Source organism: Fomitopsis serialis (assembly GCF_022376445.1).
Source record: "Fomitopsis serialis strain Sig1Antser10 chromosome Unknown B0H18scaffold_61, whole genome shotgun sequence".
In the NCBI taxonomy this organism is placed as follows: Eukaryota; Fungi; Basidiomycota; class Agaricomycetes; order Polyporales; family Fomitopsidaceae; genus Fomitopsis; species Fomitopsis serialis.
Genome location: NW_025955021.1, coordinates 57420 through 74095, shown reverse-complemented (window position 1 = coordinate 74095; position 16676 = coordinate 57420). Strand labels below are relative to the sequence as shown.

At 58.4% G+C, this 16676-nt stretch overlaps 6 protein-coding genes across 6 annotated transcripts; 4 read left to right on the top strand and 2 right to left on the bottom strand.

Annotated features, from left to right (window-relative positions):
• Positions 1–247: 247 nt before the first annotated feature.
• On the top strand, positions 248–1927 carry B0H18DRAFT_880373 (DEAD-domain-containing protein; the record flags this gene model as incomplete). The annotated part of the gene is made up of 5 exons (XM_048040761.1): positions 248–564; positions 623–943; positions 999–1114; positions 1168–1315; positions 1366–1927. Coding segments are annotated over 5 exons (1464 nt in total), but the record flags the coding sequence as incomplete, so codon positions are not given.
• Positions 1928–2087: 160 nt separating this feature from the next.
• B0H18DRAFT_1021391 (eukaryotic translation initiation factor 5) lies at positions 2088–3792 on the bottom strand. Its single transcript, XM_048029535.1, has 5 exons — positions 3623–3792; positions 3484–3559; positions 2563–3427; positions 2280–2510; positions 2088–2224 (listed from the first exon to the last, which is right to left on the bottom strand). Exons 2-5 carry the CDS (start codon positions 3540–3542, stop codon positions 2183–2185), a joined length of 1197 nt encoding a protein of 398 aa, XP_047890710.1. The 5' UTR covers positions 3543–3559; positions 3623–3792; the 3' UTR covers positions 2088–2182.
• Positions 3793–3910: 118 nt separating this feature from the next.
• On the bottom strand, positions 3911–5815 carry B0H18DRAFT_1021377 (S-adenosyl-L-methionine-dependent methyltransferase). Its single transcript, XM_048029534.1, has 7 exons — positions 5648–5815; positions 5529–5575; positions 5179–5406; positions 4703–5123; positions 4580–4638; positions 4046–4517; positions 3911–3995 (listed from the first exon to the last, which is right to left on the bottom strand). The coding sequence occupies exons 1-6, from the start codon at positions 5682–5684 to the stop codon at positions 4248–4250; spliced, it is 1062 nt and encodes a 353-aa protein (XP_047890709.1). The 5' UTR covers positions 5685–5815; the 3' UTR covers positions 3911–3995; positions 4046–4247.
• Positions 5816–5920: 105 nt separating this feature from the next.
• On the top strand, positions 5921–9475 carry B0H18DRAFT_1021375 (uncharacterized protein). Its single transcript, XM_048029533.1, has 13 exons — positions 5921–6324; positions 6362–6448; positions 6502–6542; positions 6577–6700; positions 6751–6801; positions 6853–6906; positions 6956–7537; positions 7572–7879; positions 7900–8013; positions 8061–8275; positions 8317–8688; positions 8718–9195; positions 9358–9475. The coding sequence occupies exons 1-13, from the start codon at positions 6173–6175 to the stop codon at positions 9360–9362; spliced, it is 2583 nt and encodes an 860-aa protein (XP_047890708.1). The 5' UTR covers positions 5921–6172; the 3' UTR covers positions 9363–9475.
• Positions 9476–10425: 950 nt separating this feature from the next.
• Positions 10426–12477, top strand: B0H18DRAFT_956678 (uncharacterized protein; the record flags this gene model as incomplete). Its single annotated transcript, XM_048042482.1, has 5 exons — positions 10426–10484; positions 10551–10588; positions 10658–10834; positions 10908–11036; positions 11210–12477. 5 exons carry the CDS (start codon positions 10426–10428, stop codon positions 12475–12477), a joined length of 1671 nt encoding a protein of 556 aa, XP_047890707.1.
• A 2043-nt stretch (positions 12478–14520) lies between these two features.
• Positions 14521–15894, top strand: B0H18DRAFT_1086157 (FYVE zinc finger-domain-containing protein; the record flags this gene model as incomplete). The annotated part of the gene is made up of 5 exons (XM_048032001.1): positions 14521–14620; positions 14678–14820; positions 14902–14973; positions 15039–15750; positions 15821–15894. The coding sequence occupies 5 exons, from the start codon at positions 14521–14523 to the stop codon at positions 15892–15894; spliced, it is 1101 nt and encodes a 366-aa protein (XP_047890706.1).
• Positions 15895–16676: the final 782 nt, after the last annotated feature.

Genomic DNA, 16676 nt, shown 5'->3' with positions numbered 1-16676 from the left:
GAAAAAGAAGAAGCGCAAGCGGGAAGAAGATGAGGCACCCACGGACGCGACCTCCTCCAAGAGGGAGAAGAAGAAACGACAAAAAGACGGAGATCTCGCAGAGCCTGCGCAGTCGCCCGAGTCAGGTGGCGTAACTGATGTCCAGCGGACTGAAGCCAGCCCTTCCAAGAAAGATAAGAAGCGGAAACGAAAACACGACGCTGATGCTGCAGCACAATCCGAGGCCGCCTCAGAGCCAAGCAGCTCGAAGAAAGACAAGAAGCGGCATAAGGACACCAGCCTGCGTCCCAGCGAATCAAATTCGCCATCGAAGCCCAGTACAAGCACAACTAATGTACCATCCTCCACTGACGTCGATGCCTTTTTGTCAAAACATGCTGTGACCATCCATGTCCCCGAAGGCTCGGATCCAGTTACCCCCGTGCTCTTCTTCGACCAGCTTGATGTGCCCTCAGAGCTCCACTCCGCCCTCAAAGGCTTCAAAGAGCCGACGCCCATCCAAGCGTGCTCGTGGCCTCCTGCCCTTCAGGGCAAGGACGTCGTCGGTATCGCAGAGACCGGAAGGTAAGCGATTTCACATCGCCCCTTGCAGGAGGGGCCCCATACTGAAGTGCATTTCCAGTGGAAAGACCCTCGCCTTCGGCCTTCCCGCCCTCGCTCGCCTCATTTCATCTCCCTCATCCACAAAGAACAAAGGCACGACTGTGTCCGTCCTCGTCGTCGCACCCACTCGCGAGCTTGCCATCCAGACGCATGACACCCTCGCAGCGCTGGGCGAGCCTTTCGGTATCGCCAGCGTCGCAGTCTTCGGCGGCGTGGACAAGGCCCCGCAAGTGAGATCACTCAAGAACGCGAACAAGGACGGAAAGACTACGCGGATCATCGTGGGTACGCCTGGTCGGATACTGGACCTGGTCAACGATGGTGCCTGCGACCTGAGTCGGTATGTCTCTGTCTTCAGATCACAGAAAGGATGTAAAGTATTGACTGGTTTGCAGTGTAACATATCTGGTCCTCGACGAGGCAGATCGGATGTTGGACAAGGGGTTCGAGAACGATATCCGTGCCATCATTAGTCACACGAAGCAAGGCGCCGAACGCCAGACCCTCATGTGTGAGTTACATTGCACTTATTTCCCTCCAAAACGCTCACATATCGGTACACAGTCAGTGCAACGTGGCCTGAAGCCGTGCGGAGACTAGCAGGATCGTTCCAACGCGATCCCGTGCGAGTCACCGTCGGCAGCGACGACCTCACAGCGAACAGCCGCGTAGAGCAGACCGTCGAAGTCTTCGACGACTCCCGGTCCAAAGAGTGCGTTCCCCATGCTCCAAGTACACACCCCAGACTAACCCTCCCTACAGCCAACGTCTCCTCAAGCACCTCCGCAGCCTCTCGCACAAAAAATCCGGCTCGCCCGAAGACGCGCGCATCCTCGTCTTCGCGCTCTACAAAAAAGAAGCCACGCGCGTCGAGTACATGCTCCGGGACCAGGGCTACTCCGTCGCAGGCCTGCACGGCGACCTCTCCCAATCCGCGCGCATGGAGGCCCTCGACAACTTCAAGGCCGGCCGGACGGGCCTCCTCGTCGCGACGGACGTCGCCGCGCGGGGGCTCGACATCCCCAACGTCGCCGCGGTCGTCAACTACACGTTCCCGCTCACGATCGAGGACTACATTCACCGGATCGGGCGGACGGGCCGGGGCGGGAAGTCGGGCAAGTCGATCACGTTCTTTACGGGCGATGGCCATGAGAGGGCGTTGGCCGGGGAGCTGGCGAGGGTGCTTAGGGAGAGTGGGTTTGAGTGTGAGGGGCTGAGGAAGTTTCCAATGACGATCAAGAAGAAGACGCACAGCGTGTACGGCGCGTTCTTCAAGGACGACATCCCCATGGACACTAAACCCACCAAGATCACCTTCGACTAAATAGTAGACGTTCAAATTGTTGTTGTTCATGTAGTGTTCATGTAGAGCTATGTGGACATTTGCATCACCGGTCACCTCATGCGTTGTGCCATAGCCTATTAGCCTGTACCTGTTCCTCACTTCAGTGAGGGGTCCAGAAACTCGGATCGTTCGGGCGGAGGTATGCGTGAGACGGTGATAACTTTAGTCAAGATAGCGATACAAAGCAGTGATGAACATGCATATATGGCACAGGGTAGTAATACGTCAACAACTTCACTTGTCGTCCTCGTCGCTGTCCTCAGCCTCCTCGAGCCACTGTAGACAATACTGTCAGTGAGCAGGTACTGCTACGATACCTCGGACTACATACCTTGAGGAACGGCTCGCTCGCTTTGCGGACCCTTTTGCTCGTGTCCTTGTCGACGTACTTCTTGCTGACGTGCGTCCCCCACTGCGTGACAACTTCCTCATCGATAATGTCAGTTTGGTAGAACGCCATGAGAATCTTCGGCACAGTCGGAACGAGGTCGGGGTGCACAACGCCCACGAAACGCTCGATACCTCCCAACAAGGACTTCTGGTGCTTTTCGGAAGTAACCATCTATAACGCAGTCAGCTCATACCCAGGGAGAGTACGGACACATAAAACGCACCTTCGCAAACAGCGGTGCATACTTCGGGATCTCCGCCACAACCTCGGCGGTGAACAGCGTCTGCGCAAGGACCTGCACGGCCTTGTGCTTCTTCGCAATGCCCAAATCCTCCGCCTTCTTGTACACCTCCACCGGGCCGGATTCGCGGTTCTCTTGGGCCCAACGGCCGAGCTGGGAATACGGGCTATCCTCGTCCTCGTCGCTCTCATCGTCCCCGCCCAGAGCGATAGCCCCCATAGAAGCCTCCACAGCCTTCACGCGGGCCTTCACAGCCTCCTCAGAGGTGTCCACGGACCAGTCCTCCTTCGTAATGGCGCTGGCCTCAGGGCTGAGCACAGCAGCGTCTGCCTTGATGCGCTTCGTCAGCTCGTCGTCGCTGTCGCCACCTGCATCATCACCCGCATGACCATTCTCGTGGCCGTTGGCGGGGCTCGGGCTGCCATCGGCAGAGGTTTTCTTCTTAGACTTCTTCGGGTTCTTCGGCGGGTTCTTCAGGATGTAGGTCGTGAGTTTGTGGCGCATGTCAACACCGGTGCGCTCGCCGCAGGCCTTGCAGTCGCGGATGATCACATCACCCTTGGTGATGACGAGGTCCGTCTCAGGATTCTTGCACGATTTGCAGAGGACAAACTTGTCGATGAAGCCGTCGAGCAACTCGCGCAGCTTCGTCGCGTCGTGGGCACCGTTGACGATGTAGCGGTCGTTCTTCTCGTCGCCGGTGACCTGGGCGCCGAGCTCGCAGCCGAAGAACTTGGTGGGGTACATGGGCGGCCGGCTGAGCGCCCGGGCGACGTCGGACATGTTCGGGACGACAGTCTTGATACCGTTACCCTTTCCTTCGATTTTGGTCAGCAGGAGGGGCATGCTATAGCCAGGAATGTGAGTCAGTCCACTTGAGGGCACTCAGAGAGGAGTACGCACCGGTAGCGGTAGAATTTGTCGTCGACATCACGACGTATGTTCACAACACCAGCAGCCATATTGGATGAGTCTAGCGCTGCACATAGAGGGGTTAGTCACTACTGTCTCAGGTCGAGTCGGCGTCGAGGGGGACACTCACCGAACTACGCGAATTGGGATATAACAGTCGTTTGTATCTGGTAGCGAGTGGAGGTCGAAGCATGTATCCCCTGCTAGGACAGAGAATATCGACAGTTGGGCGGGTGTTGGACAGAATTGTGGGCTACGGGGGCGAGCAGCAAGCACACAAATTTCTCGAGCGAGGTGGACGAGAGCAAGCCGGTCCCCGCCCGTCTCACAGGTCATTCGCCCCCGGCGTCTGCCGGCACAGCTCGGCATCGGCCGCACTGCCTGCTGACTGAGCCCGCGTCACATCGTCGCTCCGTCTCCGACTGTTCCGAAACATAACACTTCGTTACTGACCAATCTTAACCAACACATTTCTCACTACCAGAGTTGTCCCAATGGTAGTGGTGAGTTATACAGTTCTGTACTCTAGCTGTACTTACCCCGCACGTCGCAGCGTAAATGTCGCAGTGAGACGTGGGGGAACAGTCATTTATATGTCGCGTACCGCAAACCTTCCGCCTCGAGAAATGCGTGGTGAGCTGCGTCACCGCACTTTGCACTGACTTTGCGGCCAATTCTTCGACTGCTTAGGCACCGTAACAACAGCGGGGGCACTTCTAAAACTGGCTCTACATAGGTAACAATGGCAGGCAATGTTACTGAAACATATAATCTATGAGCTCCTTCACTACTCCTACATTGACGCTATTGCCGATGAGACGGTATTGTACTTTCATCGACAGATCCTCCGGCCAGTGGAAGTCACGATGTCCATTGCCTACGGCGTTCGTAGCTGGGAGAAACCCAAAGATGTGCAAGAGCTCCGTGGGAGAGAAGTAGCGCAACCGCAGAGGGTCCAGAATCCTAACCGCGTCCTCCTGCCCCGAAGCCTGCGCCGCAAGGAAGCGGTCGAAGACGCTCGTCGTCTGCACACATATCCGCGCTTCGTGAGTGGCGTTCGGGCATGAGTAATGAAGCATTGACATACATCAAGTTCTTCATTCAACTGCAAAACAGAACCGGAGCGCTCAGCCATCTTTGAATAGCCTGTGTGAGGTTACTTTCTCATGAGACTCGCCAGGTGGCCTTGGAGGGTAACTCTAATGCTCACCGCGAGTGAAACAGCAGCTTCTCCGTGCGGACGGGAGGATGATATCGAAGAGACGACCCCACTTCTCCAATACACGGTCAGGCACAGCGCACGGATGTGATCGTCCGTCTTCAATCGGAGGGTCTAGGTACTGTCGTATCTCTGCAATCGAGTGGGCCACCTGATCATCCACAACTTCTTCGCGAGAGCCAGTGCACAGTCGACTATCGACCCAGTCAGCACCCTGTCCGGGAATGTGCCGCCACACGGCGTGCGTAGCGTCTTGCACATTGGCGAATTTCAACGGCTTGGCCTTCGCCAGTAGATAATACCGCAAGCGAGAATTCGGGATGCCGAACTGAAGCGGCGTGAGGAGCAGCTCTACCACGTTGTAGCCCAGACAAGACAGCGTAGACAGAAGCCTCTGCCGCGTGCTAGATGTCTTGCTGACGGTCACTTTAGGATCAGCCACAAGTCGGACAGAGTTGGCGAAGCACCTCGAAACCAGCGACGTTCTCGATCAACATGCGGCGTGGATGTGTGTTATCGGCGACCATTTGCGGGAGGACGTTCTCAATGATGTGAATGAACGACTTGGCTCGGGGATCTTCCGCTCCTTTCGCAAGCGGGTTGAGAACGGTATACGGTTGGCACGAGGGGGACATGAGCCACAAGTCAGCGTGATAGGCAGTGAGGGCCTGCGCATCCAGGGCAGAGATATCGACCTATCCCAGTAGTGTCATGGACCAATAATGATGCAACAGAAATATTGACCTTCTGGACGATGTCCTTGCCGTAATTGTGGTGTATACTCTCAGGCAGACTGATCCCAGTCGAAGGCTCGTACGACTTGGCCGCCCACATGACTCTCCGCCAGTGCGCGATGGAGTCCCCCTATTAGCACAGGAGAACTTTTAATACCCTTCCATACTCTCCGACGCATCTGCGGCAACGTTGAGGACATACCGATGCCTGAATAGAACTCTAGAGCGCGCACAGGCATCCACTTGATTGGGCAGCGCCTTCGAGGCCGCTAAACAATGTATAATACTGGTTGGAGATGGTCACCGCAATTTGACACTGAGCGATAGAGCTGTAGTCGCAGTGAGCCAACTCAGAGAAGCGAGAGTACAGACATCAATGACTGAATCTGAGCAAAATCTGGGCGATCTTGTCAGCAAAATCGGGAAAAACAAAATTCAGAGCCCGCGGCGCCCCGACGGTTGAACGCACACATGACCAGTCCTCACTCTGTTTCAACCTCTCCCCTCACCGCGACACCTTGTGGCCCCTGCCTCTACTTCACGAATCCCGCCCATATCTCTGCATCTACTCTTTAATCACGCGCGGCTCTGGCCATAACTTCTGCTCGATCACTCCCACACTCACTCGCCGCGAGACTGGCGTTTAGGCGCAATCGACAACCCTTTGCTTTACATCAGACATGTCTTCTCTACATGACGGATCAAACGTACCCAATGCTGCACCACCATGTCGGCTCTGGCTCCTCCGCAATTCACTCCCGCTGTGCTCCCTGGCGCGTTGCCGATGGTCGATGGGATGATGCCGATGCAGGTGGACGGAGGCTGGATAGACAATGCTAGTGGACTGGGGGTGGGAGAGCATGTTACGCCGGGAAGGAGGTGCGTTCATCCATCTAGCTTCCTTGTGCCTTCCGAGTCCGACATGCGGGCGACTTCAGTGGCGCTCCTGGACTGCTCCAGCCTTTGGCATGCGCCCGGCAGCACATTTGCCTACACCACAAAGGCAAGTCTTTGTCCTGTCGTGGAAAAGCTGCTTCCGTAACCGGTCGATAGTAGTCCCGGCAACCCTGCTTTCTTCGCTCCCGCAATGACTTTCCGTCAGGATCGCCTATGCCACAGCGGTATGTCCAGGCTTCATCGATTCATCGTCGGTCTGTTTTGCATCTACTCATCAATCCACAAGGACGATGCTGCAGCCACAGCAGCAGCAGTTTCCTGTCATCGCAGATCCTGCCACGTTACAAAACCGCATTCCGTTAGTCTTATCTCGTTTAGGAGTGTAGCGCATTCTCACGTTTGGACCAGATTACAAAGCGGCATGACAGAGCCACAGGCGTTCATGACACCAGAATCGAGGTATGCACGCGTCTGGAAAGTAGAGACATTACCTTGACGCAGCTCGTCCAGCCCCGTCTATTCTCGGAGACCAGTTCGATCGCAAAACGAGTCTCCGCATCTTGGGTACGTGCCTCGCTCCAGTCTAGTCGGTTACACTCACCTTGCCGTGCAGTAGCAACGCCGCATCGCTTCTTTCCTCTCCGTTTACTCCCCGTCCGATCAGCCAAGCGGGAGAATCTCAAACGCATCCCAGCCAGCCCAGACCAGCAGGCATGAGCGCTCCCAGCGAACCACGCACCCTCTCGTCGCCCCTATCGCGCGGTATGACACCGTCCTCAAACCTCGGCTCCCCCTTTGGTGGGCATCGTCTCTCAGTCGCCGATCGGTCAAAATCGAAGGCGCGGACACCAGCACGTTCGCATGCGCCCACGCCCACGCCCATCACTGCGCACCACGCACCTGCACAGCCAAGCGAAGCCGCGACGGAGGTTACACCTACCCAGACGCCACCACCGCTCTCTGCCCCTGTCCCTCAACGCCCTCTGGGAGGCGAAATAGAGCGCATTAAGGCGCAGTTGATCGTCGACCACGCAACGCTGCTGAGCGAGACGGAGGCTCGCCGACCTGACTACCTCGTCAGGGCGCAACGCCCCAGCTCCGGGCAGATCATCGAGCCGCTCGACTTGGAGGAGCCCGAGGGGCATCCTGGACTCGGTGTCACAGTCACCCCCATGAGAGGCCGCCGCATCCAGCTGTTCCAGGAAACATCCGAGGAGAGCTTTGAGCAGAGCTGCTGGCGGCGGGTATCCTGGATACGGCTCCTCTATGGTTGCCGACCCTCAGACGCCCGTTGCCAACAAAGCGAACAACGGCCTCTCCCAGCGTGCACTTCACTGGCTCCAGCAGGCAACGCCTGGTCAGCCGGGTCCGTCAAACATGCCCGTGGAGCCTGAGGCGGACTGGATACCTAGCGAGAAGGAGATCCTCAAGCGCAAGCGACTCGCCGCCTTCGAGGAAGACAGGGACCCGAACGACCACACCTGCAAACTGCATCCCGTGAGGTTGAGGGCAAAGGGCGCGTGCTCGTTAATGTCGCGTCTGATGAACTACCTCCAGAACTGCAAGCCCAACTGCAGTCACCGGTAAAGAAGCGTCCGAACCCGCGCCGCAGGAGGCGGGGCCACAGACGAGGGCGTGGTGGGTCTCCCGGTGATGATGACGAGCTGGACGGTCCGAACTGGATCGACGGGAACTTCCCCTGGTGCACGCGACTGCAGGACGCAAAGAGATCCTCCGCATGGCTAAAGAAGAGCGGCTCAAGTGGATCGAGAACTACCTTGATCGTGACAGCGACAGCACGAGCGAGGACGAGGGCGGTCACACCGACCAGGCTTTGCAGCCCGCAGTGGACTCTCATGACGATGATGAGGTCTACCCGATCAGACGGGGTCGAGGCAAGATGGTCCCGCTCAAGGCCAACCCGGAAGCACGTGTCCTGGATACTCGTTCGCACAAGAACGTCCTCATACCGAGGATCCTGCCGATGCCAGGGCGGCGCTTCTGTCCAAACGATCAGTGCGTGCGCTGGCTGAGCGCAGGCGGAAGAGAGATGAGGACGAGGAAAGCTCCGATGAAGTTAACTGTCCGTGTGGTCGAGGCGAAAATGGAAAACCCTGTGTACAGTGCGATGATTGCAAGTGTTGGTTTCATTTGAGATGCATGGGTATCAGGTCCGAGGCTGAGCTCGGGGGCGACGATGATCCATGGTACTGTCCAGATTGCCTCGGGGTCTATCCGTCGGACCCATCCTCGGAACCCACCTTCGTACCTACCGACAGCGAGCTACCTAGAGATGGCATCCGGGACCCGCTCTTGTACCAGGGCTCACCGAGGACACCGTACACTGTTCGCCGCAATCCCCGGACCCAACGCAGACACGCGAGCGTGGCGAGGTATACGAGTCACGGTCATCGTGGAACTCCAGTGGCGCAGGTCCAGTAACACCGCTCTCCACCGAGCGCGATATTGGCGTGTACAAGACCCCCGCTTTTGACTCCCCGTTCAACCCGGCAGATACGCCTTCGCGTGGTGGCAAGTTGAGTGGACCGTTCAACACACCGTGGATGGAATCGGGGTGGCACTTCAGCCCGCGGCAACGCTCTATATTCAAAACGGGAGGCATCCATGAGATAGTTGGAGATGCGCAGCGTGAAGTCACCCTTACAGCGTACAACGCGGGTCGGAGCATCGCGCCTCTCGACGACACGCCCGTCCTGCGTAATATGTCGAGGGAGGATATATCTTTTATGGGCCGGAGATTGTGGCCTTCGCCATCTTCTGGGTCCCCAAGGGGCTCCCTTCGCCGTACATCACTGCAGGATGGCTCTGCTGCCGCTCTTCGGGAGGCTAAAAGTGAGTTATATATGCTTGCCCTGCTTACGATGGTTGACGCCTCCGCCATTCAGCCTCTTGAATCTTAGCTCAGACGTCTAGCGCGTTTCTCGCTGCATACACCACGTAGTCTATGTCCGACTTTGTAACATGTTGAGTTGATGTTGTCTGAAATATGCTTAGTGTAGACCTTGTCATGACACCAGAAATACGATACGTACGCATAGTATGCCTTCGTTATCCCGCACCCGGACTACTGTATGCGCCTTGCTACAATGAATATGTTGATTAGTTGAATGAATCCAATTGACTCCCTTTAGAGCGGGCCCGAGCGAGTGTGGAATGAACGGAGTGACAGGAATTTGAGGCGCGTCGAGCTATCCGGCGCGCCAGCGTGACGACGACATCCTTGGCGATGATGCCGCGAAAGAGGTCTGGTATATGCGTCATTATTGATGCCTGTTGTGTCAGACCTCCACAAAAGTTGAGAAGAGGTGGGGTTTGTTGCCAACGCACCGTCGCGTAGACCGACACTGTCTGCCTCCTGCATCTACATCCACACAACGCGTCCCTGTCCGTTGATCCACCTCGGCTCAGAAATATCGATCCCCCATGGAACTTGATACGGCTGAGAAATCCGCCAGTACATGACCATTGATTTGTGGTGGTCGTCCAGAAGGGGGAAGCGGGACGCGTCGACTCAGTGAGGGAAGAAGAGAAGAGATCGCGTGTAAGCGCTGGCAGACAGGCGGGTCTTCGTGGGCAATTTGAAAGTGCGCTCTCGCGACCGCGTTGATGTGCCTGTATCATACTACGACCACACATCCTTTAATGTGCTTTGATTTATAGATCCTCATCCCCTCTTTTGAATCAACCTGACTACATCCTCGCGTGACCCACACTGCGCAACGTGCAGTGCTGGGAATCTCCTCGAAACCCAACAGCGAAGGAAGTCGTTGTCACGCGTCCAGACGCACGTCGTAGAGCTGCACTTTCCCGAGTTCGAGTTCCAAGGTCGCGCTCGGAGACAACGACCATTTATCCCCGTGTCGAGGCGGACGCGACCGACGCGTTCTGCGCGAAGGCATGGTGTGACGGGCTGTGACAGAACGCGTTTTTGGTAAGTATGTACAGAGGCGCCCGCATGAAGCTCCTCCGTACTTTATGTACTGCGTGCACGGCAGTACATCGCCAGCAGCAACGCGCATATTGTCTTCGACCATAGCCCCTCTGAGTATAGTATTGCCCGCTATGTCTTCCAACCGACAGCCTGGTCTCGAGGCCCCTGCTCAGAGCTTCGTATCGCAATTGTACGCGTGCATTCTCAGGCTTCAGCTTTCCGAGTTGTCGTGCTTACTACACTGTCAATCACACAGGTGCTTGCTGCTCTGCGGCATAAGCCTAAAAATCAATCGTACGAAGGTAGAGTCATACATGGCGCCTGCTGCATATTGACTTCAAAACAAAACTATCGCTGTGGCAGCATACGTGCTTGATTTACAGAACAAGTTTCAGTTGCCCAAAGCTCCGCCACGAGAAGGAGAAGCCTGGCGAGAGCGCGCTGTGGCACTCGAGAAACAGCTAGAGGAACTACAGGTGAAGTACGACAGCGAGCACATAGGCAAGTCTTGCCTTGGCGGAGATTTCCTCGCAACTGACGGTGTAAATTCGCGCTAGAACTCAAGGCCCTCCGACATGCCGCTGAAAATCCTGCATCTGATGCGCCCGCTGAGAAAGAGACAGACGGAAAGAAGAAGAACCGAAGAAGAAAGGGGCCCGCCCCGTCGAGTCTGCAGCCGCCCCGCAGGCCATTGCTCACCCGAAAGTCGTCTTGCGGAGCATCCTGGACCCCTCACAGATCGGTAGGTCTCATTGGCATCCCGAGGGTATATGCACATTCATGGGCTCTCATTGGTGCGCAACTGCATGAACAACCATCTTACTTCCAAATTCTCTATGACAAACCGCATTATCACATCTACTACATACGATCATTGGCCGCGAACGCTGACTAATGCGCCAAACCCTGTTACAGACATAGTCCTCCCTGCCCTGCCCTCCACGACGCACGTCCTGCGCGCCTTCGAGACCCTCGATAGGCTTCTCTTCCTCCAGTCAAGCAACAGCTCCTCGGGCAATGACCTTCCTAACCTGCTTCTCGCGACGACCAAGCGCGCCATAGACGCACTGGGCGACAACCTCGCGCGGCTGCTCCCGCCAAATGCCGTATCGCCCTCTGCTGCCGACGCCTTGGATGCCCTGGGGACGCTCGCGGAACGCCTGATTATCACCGTGCTGCCGCTGTTCAAAGTTGGACCTGACCGCAAGCAGAAGAGGAAGGCGGGTGCTCTTGCTCCTGAATGGAACTACGCTGCGCTGGATGAAATTCTCGGGCGGATAGCAACCGTGCTCCTCCTGCCTCTCGTTCGATCATTCGCGCCGCTGTCGACCAGTTTTCTGTCGGCCCTGCTGCTAGCTCCGAATAGCAAGAAAAGGGGGAGAAAAAGTGCGGCAGAGACTCGTGCCAGTGGGGTCTCGGGACAGAGCGACGTTCGTCCAGACGTATTTGCCATGCTTGACAGAATCGTAACAACACTGGAATCCCTATCCGCCTCCGCGCTCGTCGGGGCTGCGCCCATCGTACGAAGGATCAAGCATGTTGTGGTCTTCGAGGCCGCCCGGGAACTCCTCGACCTATACACGGACAGCCGCCCGGCCGGCGCGGACACGAGCACCCACGCCGCCAACCGCTCCCAGTACAACAACTCTGCAAGCTCCGGGTCCAGGGAGACGCGCGCCGCGAAGGAGAAGGCGACCGCGACCGCGAAGACGCATCGGGCGGGCCGCGTGGGCAGGCTCGCGAGGAAGGACGCGCTGTGGTACCTGTGCAACGCCCTGCAGCGCGTGCTGCCCCTGGGCGTACAACCGAGGATGAGTACGTATGCCAGTCCGACGGCCGGGGGCGAGCAAGAGCAGGCCGAGCTCCTCGAGGAGACCCTCTACGGGATGCTGGCACGCCTCCTGCGGACGCCACCGCCCTCGCACGCGCAGCCACGACCACGAGCTCGCATCCCCATTCACGCGGGCGCGCACTGTCCCGCGCCACCCGGCGAGGAAGAGGGTGCAAAGGAGCCGGACGCGGAAGCAAGTGCAGAAGCATTGGCGGGGACGCCCGGCCGTCACGGTGAACATGAACCATCTCCCGGGCGCCCGCGTTACGAGAGGGCGACGGCATTGGGCGAGGTCGAGCGCGGGATGGTGCTCGCGGTGGTCGAGCGCGCCTGGCTGGGGCTCGGAGGGTGAAGAGGGCCGTCCGAGGTGTGCCCATCCGGTAAGGTGCGGGGACGCGTCGTGGCGACTACGGGTGCCCCCATTGGCAGGGATTCTCCCCGGTCGGTGCCCCTGACCCTCCCTGGCCGCTGCTCTCGGAGGACGTCGTCCAATAGGGGGCGCGGGATGTCCTGGGTCGTGCGCTCAACGCTGGCAATTGGCTGGCGCTGTGATGTGCCGTACATACATCCGGGCTGCTGTCACGGTTGGCCAATGGGTCGTGGCATCACGGCATCCTTCGACAGGCCAATGAGAAGAGGGGGATCTTTCTTACTGCTTCGGGCTAGCGCATGATTGACTTGAATTGATGCCCGTACGCGTCTGCGGCTCGTCTCGTAACCTCTGCAACGTGAACTTTGATGAACCGTTGATCAATGAGCGCGACGGCGTCGGCGCGCTGTCGGCCGCTGCCGCTCTGAGATGGTTCCTCAATTCTTGGCGACATCATCGTGGCGCGCGATGAAATACGCAACTCCTCCATGGACGCTCGGAGCAACAAAGTCGCATTTTGACTTCAGAACATACAGCGGAACACAGGTGGCGCATTTTTGCTCGAGAACCGAAAACCCCGACGCAGCATGCATGGAAGCAAGCCAAACGCGGGTGACGTTGGCGCGCCTGGAGGGAGTGGCGGCCCGCCTCGAACGCCGGGATCGTAGATGCGTGTGTACCTGTCGCGTTTGACACAGTTGGTGCGTTGGCGATGGCGATCGACGAAAGAGGAATGGCCTCTCGCGGAGCCGAGTGTCAAGTGTCGCGGTACGGGTGTTCGCGGACGTGTAATTGCCGGGTTTGCATCACGGTGGGACCTGCGGCCCTGTCGCGGTCGCGTTCCTTGCTCAGACTCGTTGAGCTTGCTTGCTGCGTAAAGAGCCTGGAAAGCAGGCGAGGTGGTTGAGGACACCTGACCGGCTTTGCACGTCTTGCAGCGTCAAGTTCGCGTCAACGAGTCCGGTTGCGTACGTATACAGGAGGGCCGTGTGGCGATCGGGATGCGTAAGGAGGTCAGGGATGATGTGTATTCTCTCGTAACCGAAGCCGTGGCGTTGCCTAGAAATCTAATCCGACAGACCTACCGAATATGGTGGCGCCGCCTCCGCCTCAGTCAGGCAACGTGGCTCCGCTGCGCCATGGCGCTCCGCGCCCGTCGTCGCGCATTCGCGAGGGAATTCCAAGCTCCATGTCTGCGGCGCCGCGGTGGTGAGATATGGCAAGGGGCGCGCTGGAGTTGTGGGCGTACCTGGCTTCTCTGGAGCTCACGCGACGTGCGGTCCGCTGGGCGAGCAGCGACACGATCGTGCCGTGTAGGATTGCGTGTCTGCGGGCGGCTGGTGCATTCGGGAGGCAGCGTGCACATGCACGCGCGACGGGTCTGGGGCGGAGGGAGCTTTATATGGGCTAGGCATGATGGTCACAACGCGACGACGGGCGTCACCGGTGTTACCTCACTGCTCGGTGACGTGGACGCGACAGGGTGGCACCCGGCGAACTCCAGGCTGCCTCGGAGATTTGAAACGGGATTATGACACACAAGCAGCGGCAGAAAGGTATCCGAATCAGACCCTGGTAATTGTAACTTCCGGCTATGGAAAATGTGATATTGTGGACGCTTAGCCGACGGGCGGGCTGTCCTCGCCCATGTGGCTCCGGTGGTGCGCACGGGGCCGGTGGCCCCGCCGCGGTCGCCTGAGGGGTTGGGTGGTGAATGGTAGAGCCAGGTGGGCTGCGAGCGGGAGCCTATAGGGAGCGAGGGCGATGCGGATATAGCGGTTACGGCAGTGGCGGAAGTTATTGGCGTGTGGGATAAAGTGGGTCAGCGACGGTAAGGGGGCGGCGCGGGAGGATCTCGGCAAAGGGCGCGAGGCAGGAAAGCTTATTTTGATCAAATCAGAGGGCGGCCACACGCGCGTTGCCTCCGGACGGAGGCAGTCTTATAAGACCCCGCCAGCCAACCCCGTCCCCGCTTGGCCTCGCCGCCTCCCTCCGATCCCTCCTCCCCCTGCCGCCCCTCTGAGGATGAACTACGCCACCGCACTCGCGTCCCGCCTCGCCTCCCGCTCCCCGTCTGTCCACACCCTCGACAAGGACGACCGGGCCAGCATCGCGTCCTCACAGGGTGCGCCACACGTCACGCGTCGCGCGCCGCTCTACTGACGCCTCCGTTCGCTTTCAGGGACGAGCCCCTCCGCGTCCGAGAGCTCTTCACTGAGTAGTCTCGAGACCCCTTCTTCCTCCTTCTCGGACCCGCTCAGCGGCCCGTCCGTCACACGACGGTACGAGCACCTCGCGGTCCTCCTTCCCAAGCGCCTGTGGAAGGTTAGTGTCTGCTTGCCATATCTGCACACCTCCTTGCATCCACTGCAGCTCCGACATGTGATTGACCCATCTGTTGCACAGCCCGACCAACAGGCGGCTCGCTGCAGCGTCTTCCTCTGCCGCAAGCAGTTCTCCATCTTCGAGCGCAAACATGTGAGTCCATCACCATCACCCCATGCTCCGGCCCCATCGCTCATCTCATCTGCCCAATACCACAGCATTGCAGGAAGTGCGGTGATGTCGTTTGCGGTACCTGTTCAACTCGCTCGACACTGCTCCTGGATACATCAAACCTAGACTTCTTCTACCCTCCGCGCGACACCCCCATCTCCGTCTATGCTTCTCCCATCTCTCCGGTGTCGCAAGAACGCGTCTGCGATCACTGCTGGGACCAGGTTCACGGCGTCGTGACGCCACGCTCACCCCTGTCCTATAGCGCCTCGCCGGTGGCTCTACATGATTCGCCCAGAGACACGCACTCTCCGGCGTCCTCTGTCTCCTCGTCCAGTGGCGTACATACTCCTCCCGATATTCTCTCTCCGATTGCACGCCCTGCTCTTCGCCGCTCCGTCACTGCCTCGCCTGCAAGCGCTGGCACTAGTTCGCCACGCCCTCCGTCATCGCCCCTCCGGTCGCCTGTGCAATCATCGCAGGCACTGTCCGCTATGGCTAGCGTACACGTTGCAGATCACGAGCTTGCTGCAGTGGATAAACCCGCCGAGGCCGACTTGGGCGAGCTCGAGTCCTACCCGCTCCGGCGCGCTAGCCAGATATGCAAGGCTACGGGCGGCGGGCGCTGGGCTCCGAAGCAGTACATTAACCTGATTGGGGACCACCTCCCCGGGCAGAAGCCGCAGTACCTCATCGAGCTCGAGTGGGAGGAGGCAGAGCGCAGGCGGCGGAAGGCCAACCCGGTTTACGAGAGCGGAGGTGAGTCTTGTTCCGTTCAGTGGCTGACAGCGTGGACGGAAAGCTTATAATATCGTGTTATCTCCGTTAGACTTCAAGCTCCGGGTCCCGCGCGAGGTTGGGCCCCGATCACCTGGCGGCCCCGTCAACTTCTCGACGTTCTGAAGCGGCTCTGCGTCCGCTTGCCCTCTGCTCTGCTCCCGTTTCCCCATTCCTCGCGTCGTCACTGCATGGCCCGGCCACTCCCAGCCGGCGCCCTCCTACGCCTACGTTATATGTTAATATCCGCCTAACCTATCGACGCACCGCGTCCCCACCCCCTCGTCTCGCCTCCGCCTGTGCCTGTCTGTCCCTCACTCTGGAGTGACTTTATGCTTGCTTGTCGATACCTTCTTCCTCGTTACCCGCGCCGTCCGCTCGCTGGGTACGCGCTGCTCCCGCCTTCACCTTCACGCTGTTTATAGGTCTTTATTGCGCCTCGGCTTCTTGTTGTACATATGTAATGAGGCTCGCTGCTCCGCCTCCTCGCCTCCCTGCCTCCTGCTCTGGTCGGGCGTCCTCCTATGCAGGGCCTCTCCTCGCCGTCTCGTCTCGCCATCGCCCAGTCGACGTTAGTGTACGCGCCCTCACTTGGGTGTCTCTACGTTAGTGTTAATAGTCCGCTCGTCGTGTACCGTCGTCCTCGCTCGTTTCACCACTCCGCCCCGGGTTCTGGGGGGAGTTGTACGTATTATTTTTAGATGTGGTTGTTGTGGGATGTCGTGTGTCCTCCTCGGTAGTTGGTGGTCGAGGGATCGTAATAGACTTCGTGTGCCTGCCTGCGGGTGGTGCTGGATTCATTTTGATGTGTGTGCTGGTGTGTTACGGCGTGTGTCGGTTTCATCGCGACTCGGAGCAAGTGGTGGAGGTTGTAGACGTGCGCGTGAAGACCGGGAAGGTCTGTTCCG

Excerpts from the sequence above, each read along its gene's own strand:
- B0H18DRAFT_1021391 (XM_048029535.1), bottom strand. The coding sequence starts at position 3,542 with ATGGCTGCTGGTGTTGTGAACATACGTCGTGATGTCGACGACAAATTC. Across the intron at positions 2,511-2,562 it reads ATGCACCGCTGTTTGCGAAG|ATGGTTACTTCCGAAAAGCA; the intron begins GTGCGTTTTATG and ends ACTGCGTTATAG. Across the intron at positions 2,225-2,279 it reads CGAGCGAGCCGTTCCTCAAG|TGGCTCGAGGAGGCTGAGGA; the intron begins GTATGTAGTCCG and ends TATTGTCTACAG.
- B0H18DRAFT_1021377 (XM_048029534.1), bottom strand. The coding sequence starts at position 5,684 with ATGCCTGTGCGCGCTCTAGAGTTCTATTCAGGCATCG. Across the intron at positions 5,407-5,528 it reads GTCATGTGGGCGGCCAAGTC|GTCGATATCTCTGCCCTGGA; the intron begins GTACGAGCCTTC and ends CTACTGGGATAG. Across the intron at positions 5,124-5,178 it reads AGAACGTCGCTGGTTTCGAG|ACATCTAGCACGCGGCAGAG; the intron begins GTGCTTCGCCAA and ends ACCGTCAGCAAG.
- B0H18DRAFT_1021375 (XM_048029533.1), top strand. The coding sequence starts at position 6,173 with ATGTCGGCTCTGGCTCCTCCGCAATTCACTCCCGCTGTGCTCCCTGGC. Across the intron at positions 8,014-8,060 it reads TGATGATGACGAGCTGGACG|GACGCAAAGAGATCCTCCGC; the intron begins GTCCGAACTGGA and ends ACGCGACTGCAG. Across the intron at positions 8,276-8,316 it reads AGGCCAACCCGGAAGCACGT|GATCCTGCCGATGCCAGGGC; the intron begins GTCCTGGATACT and ends CCTCATACCGAG.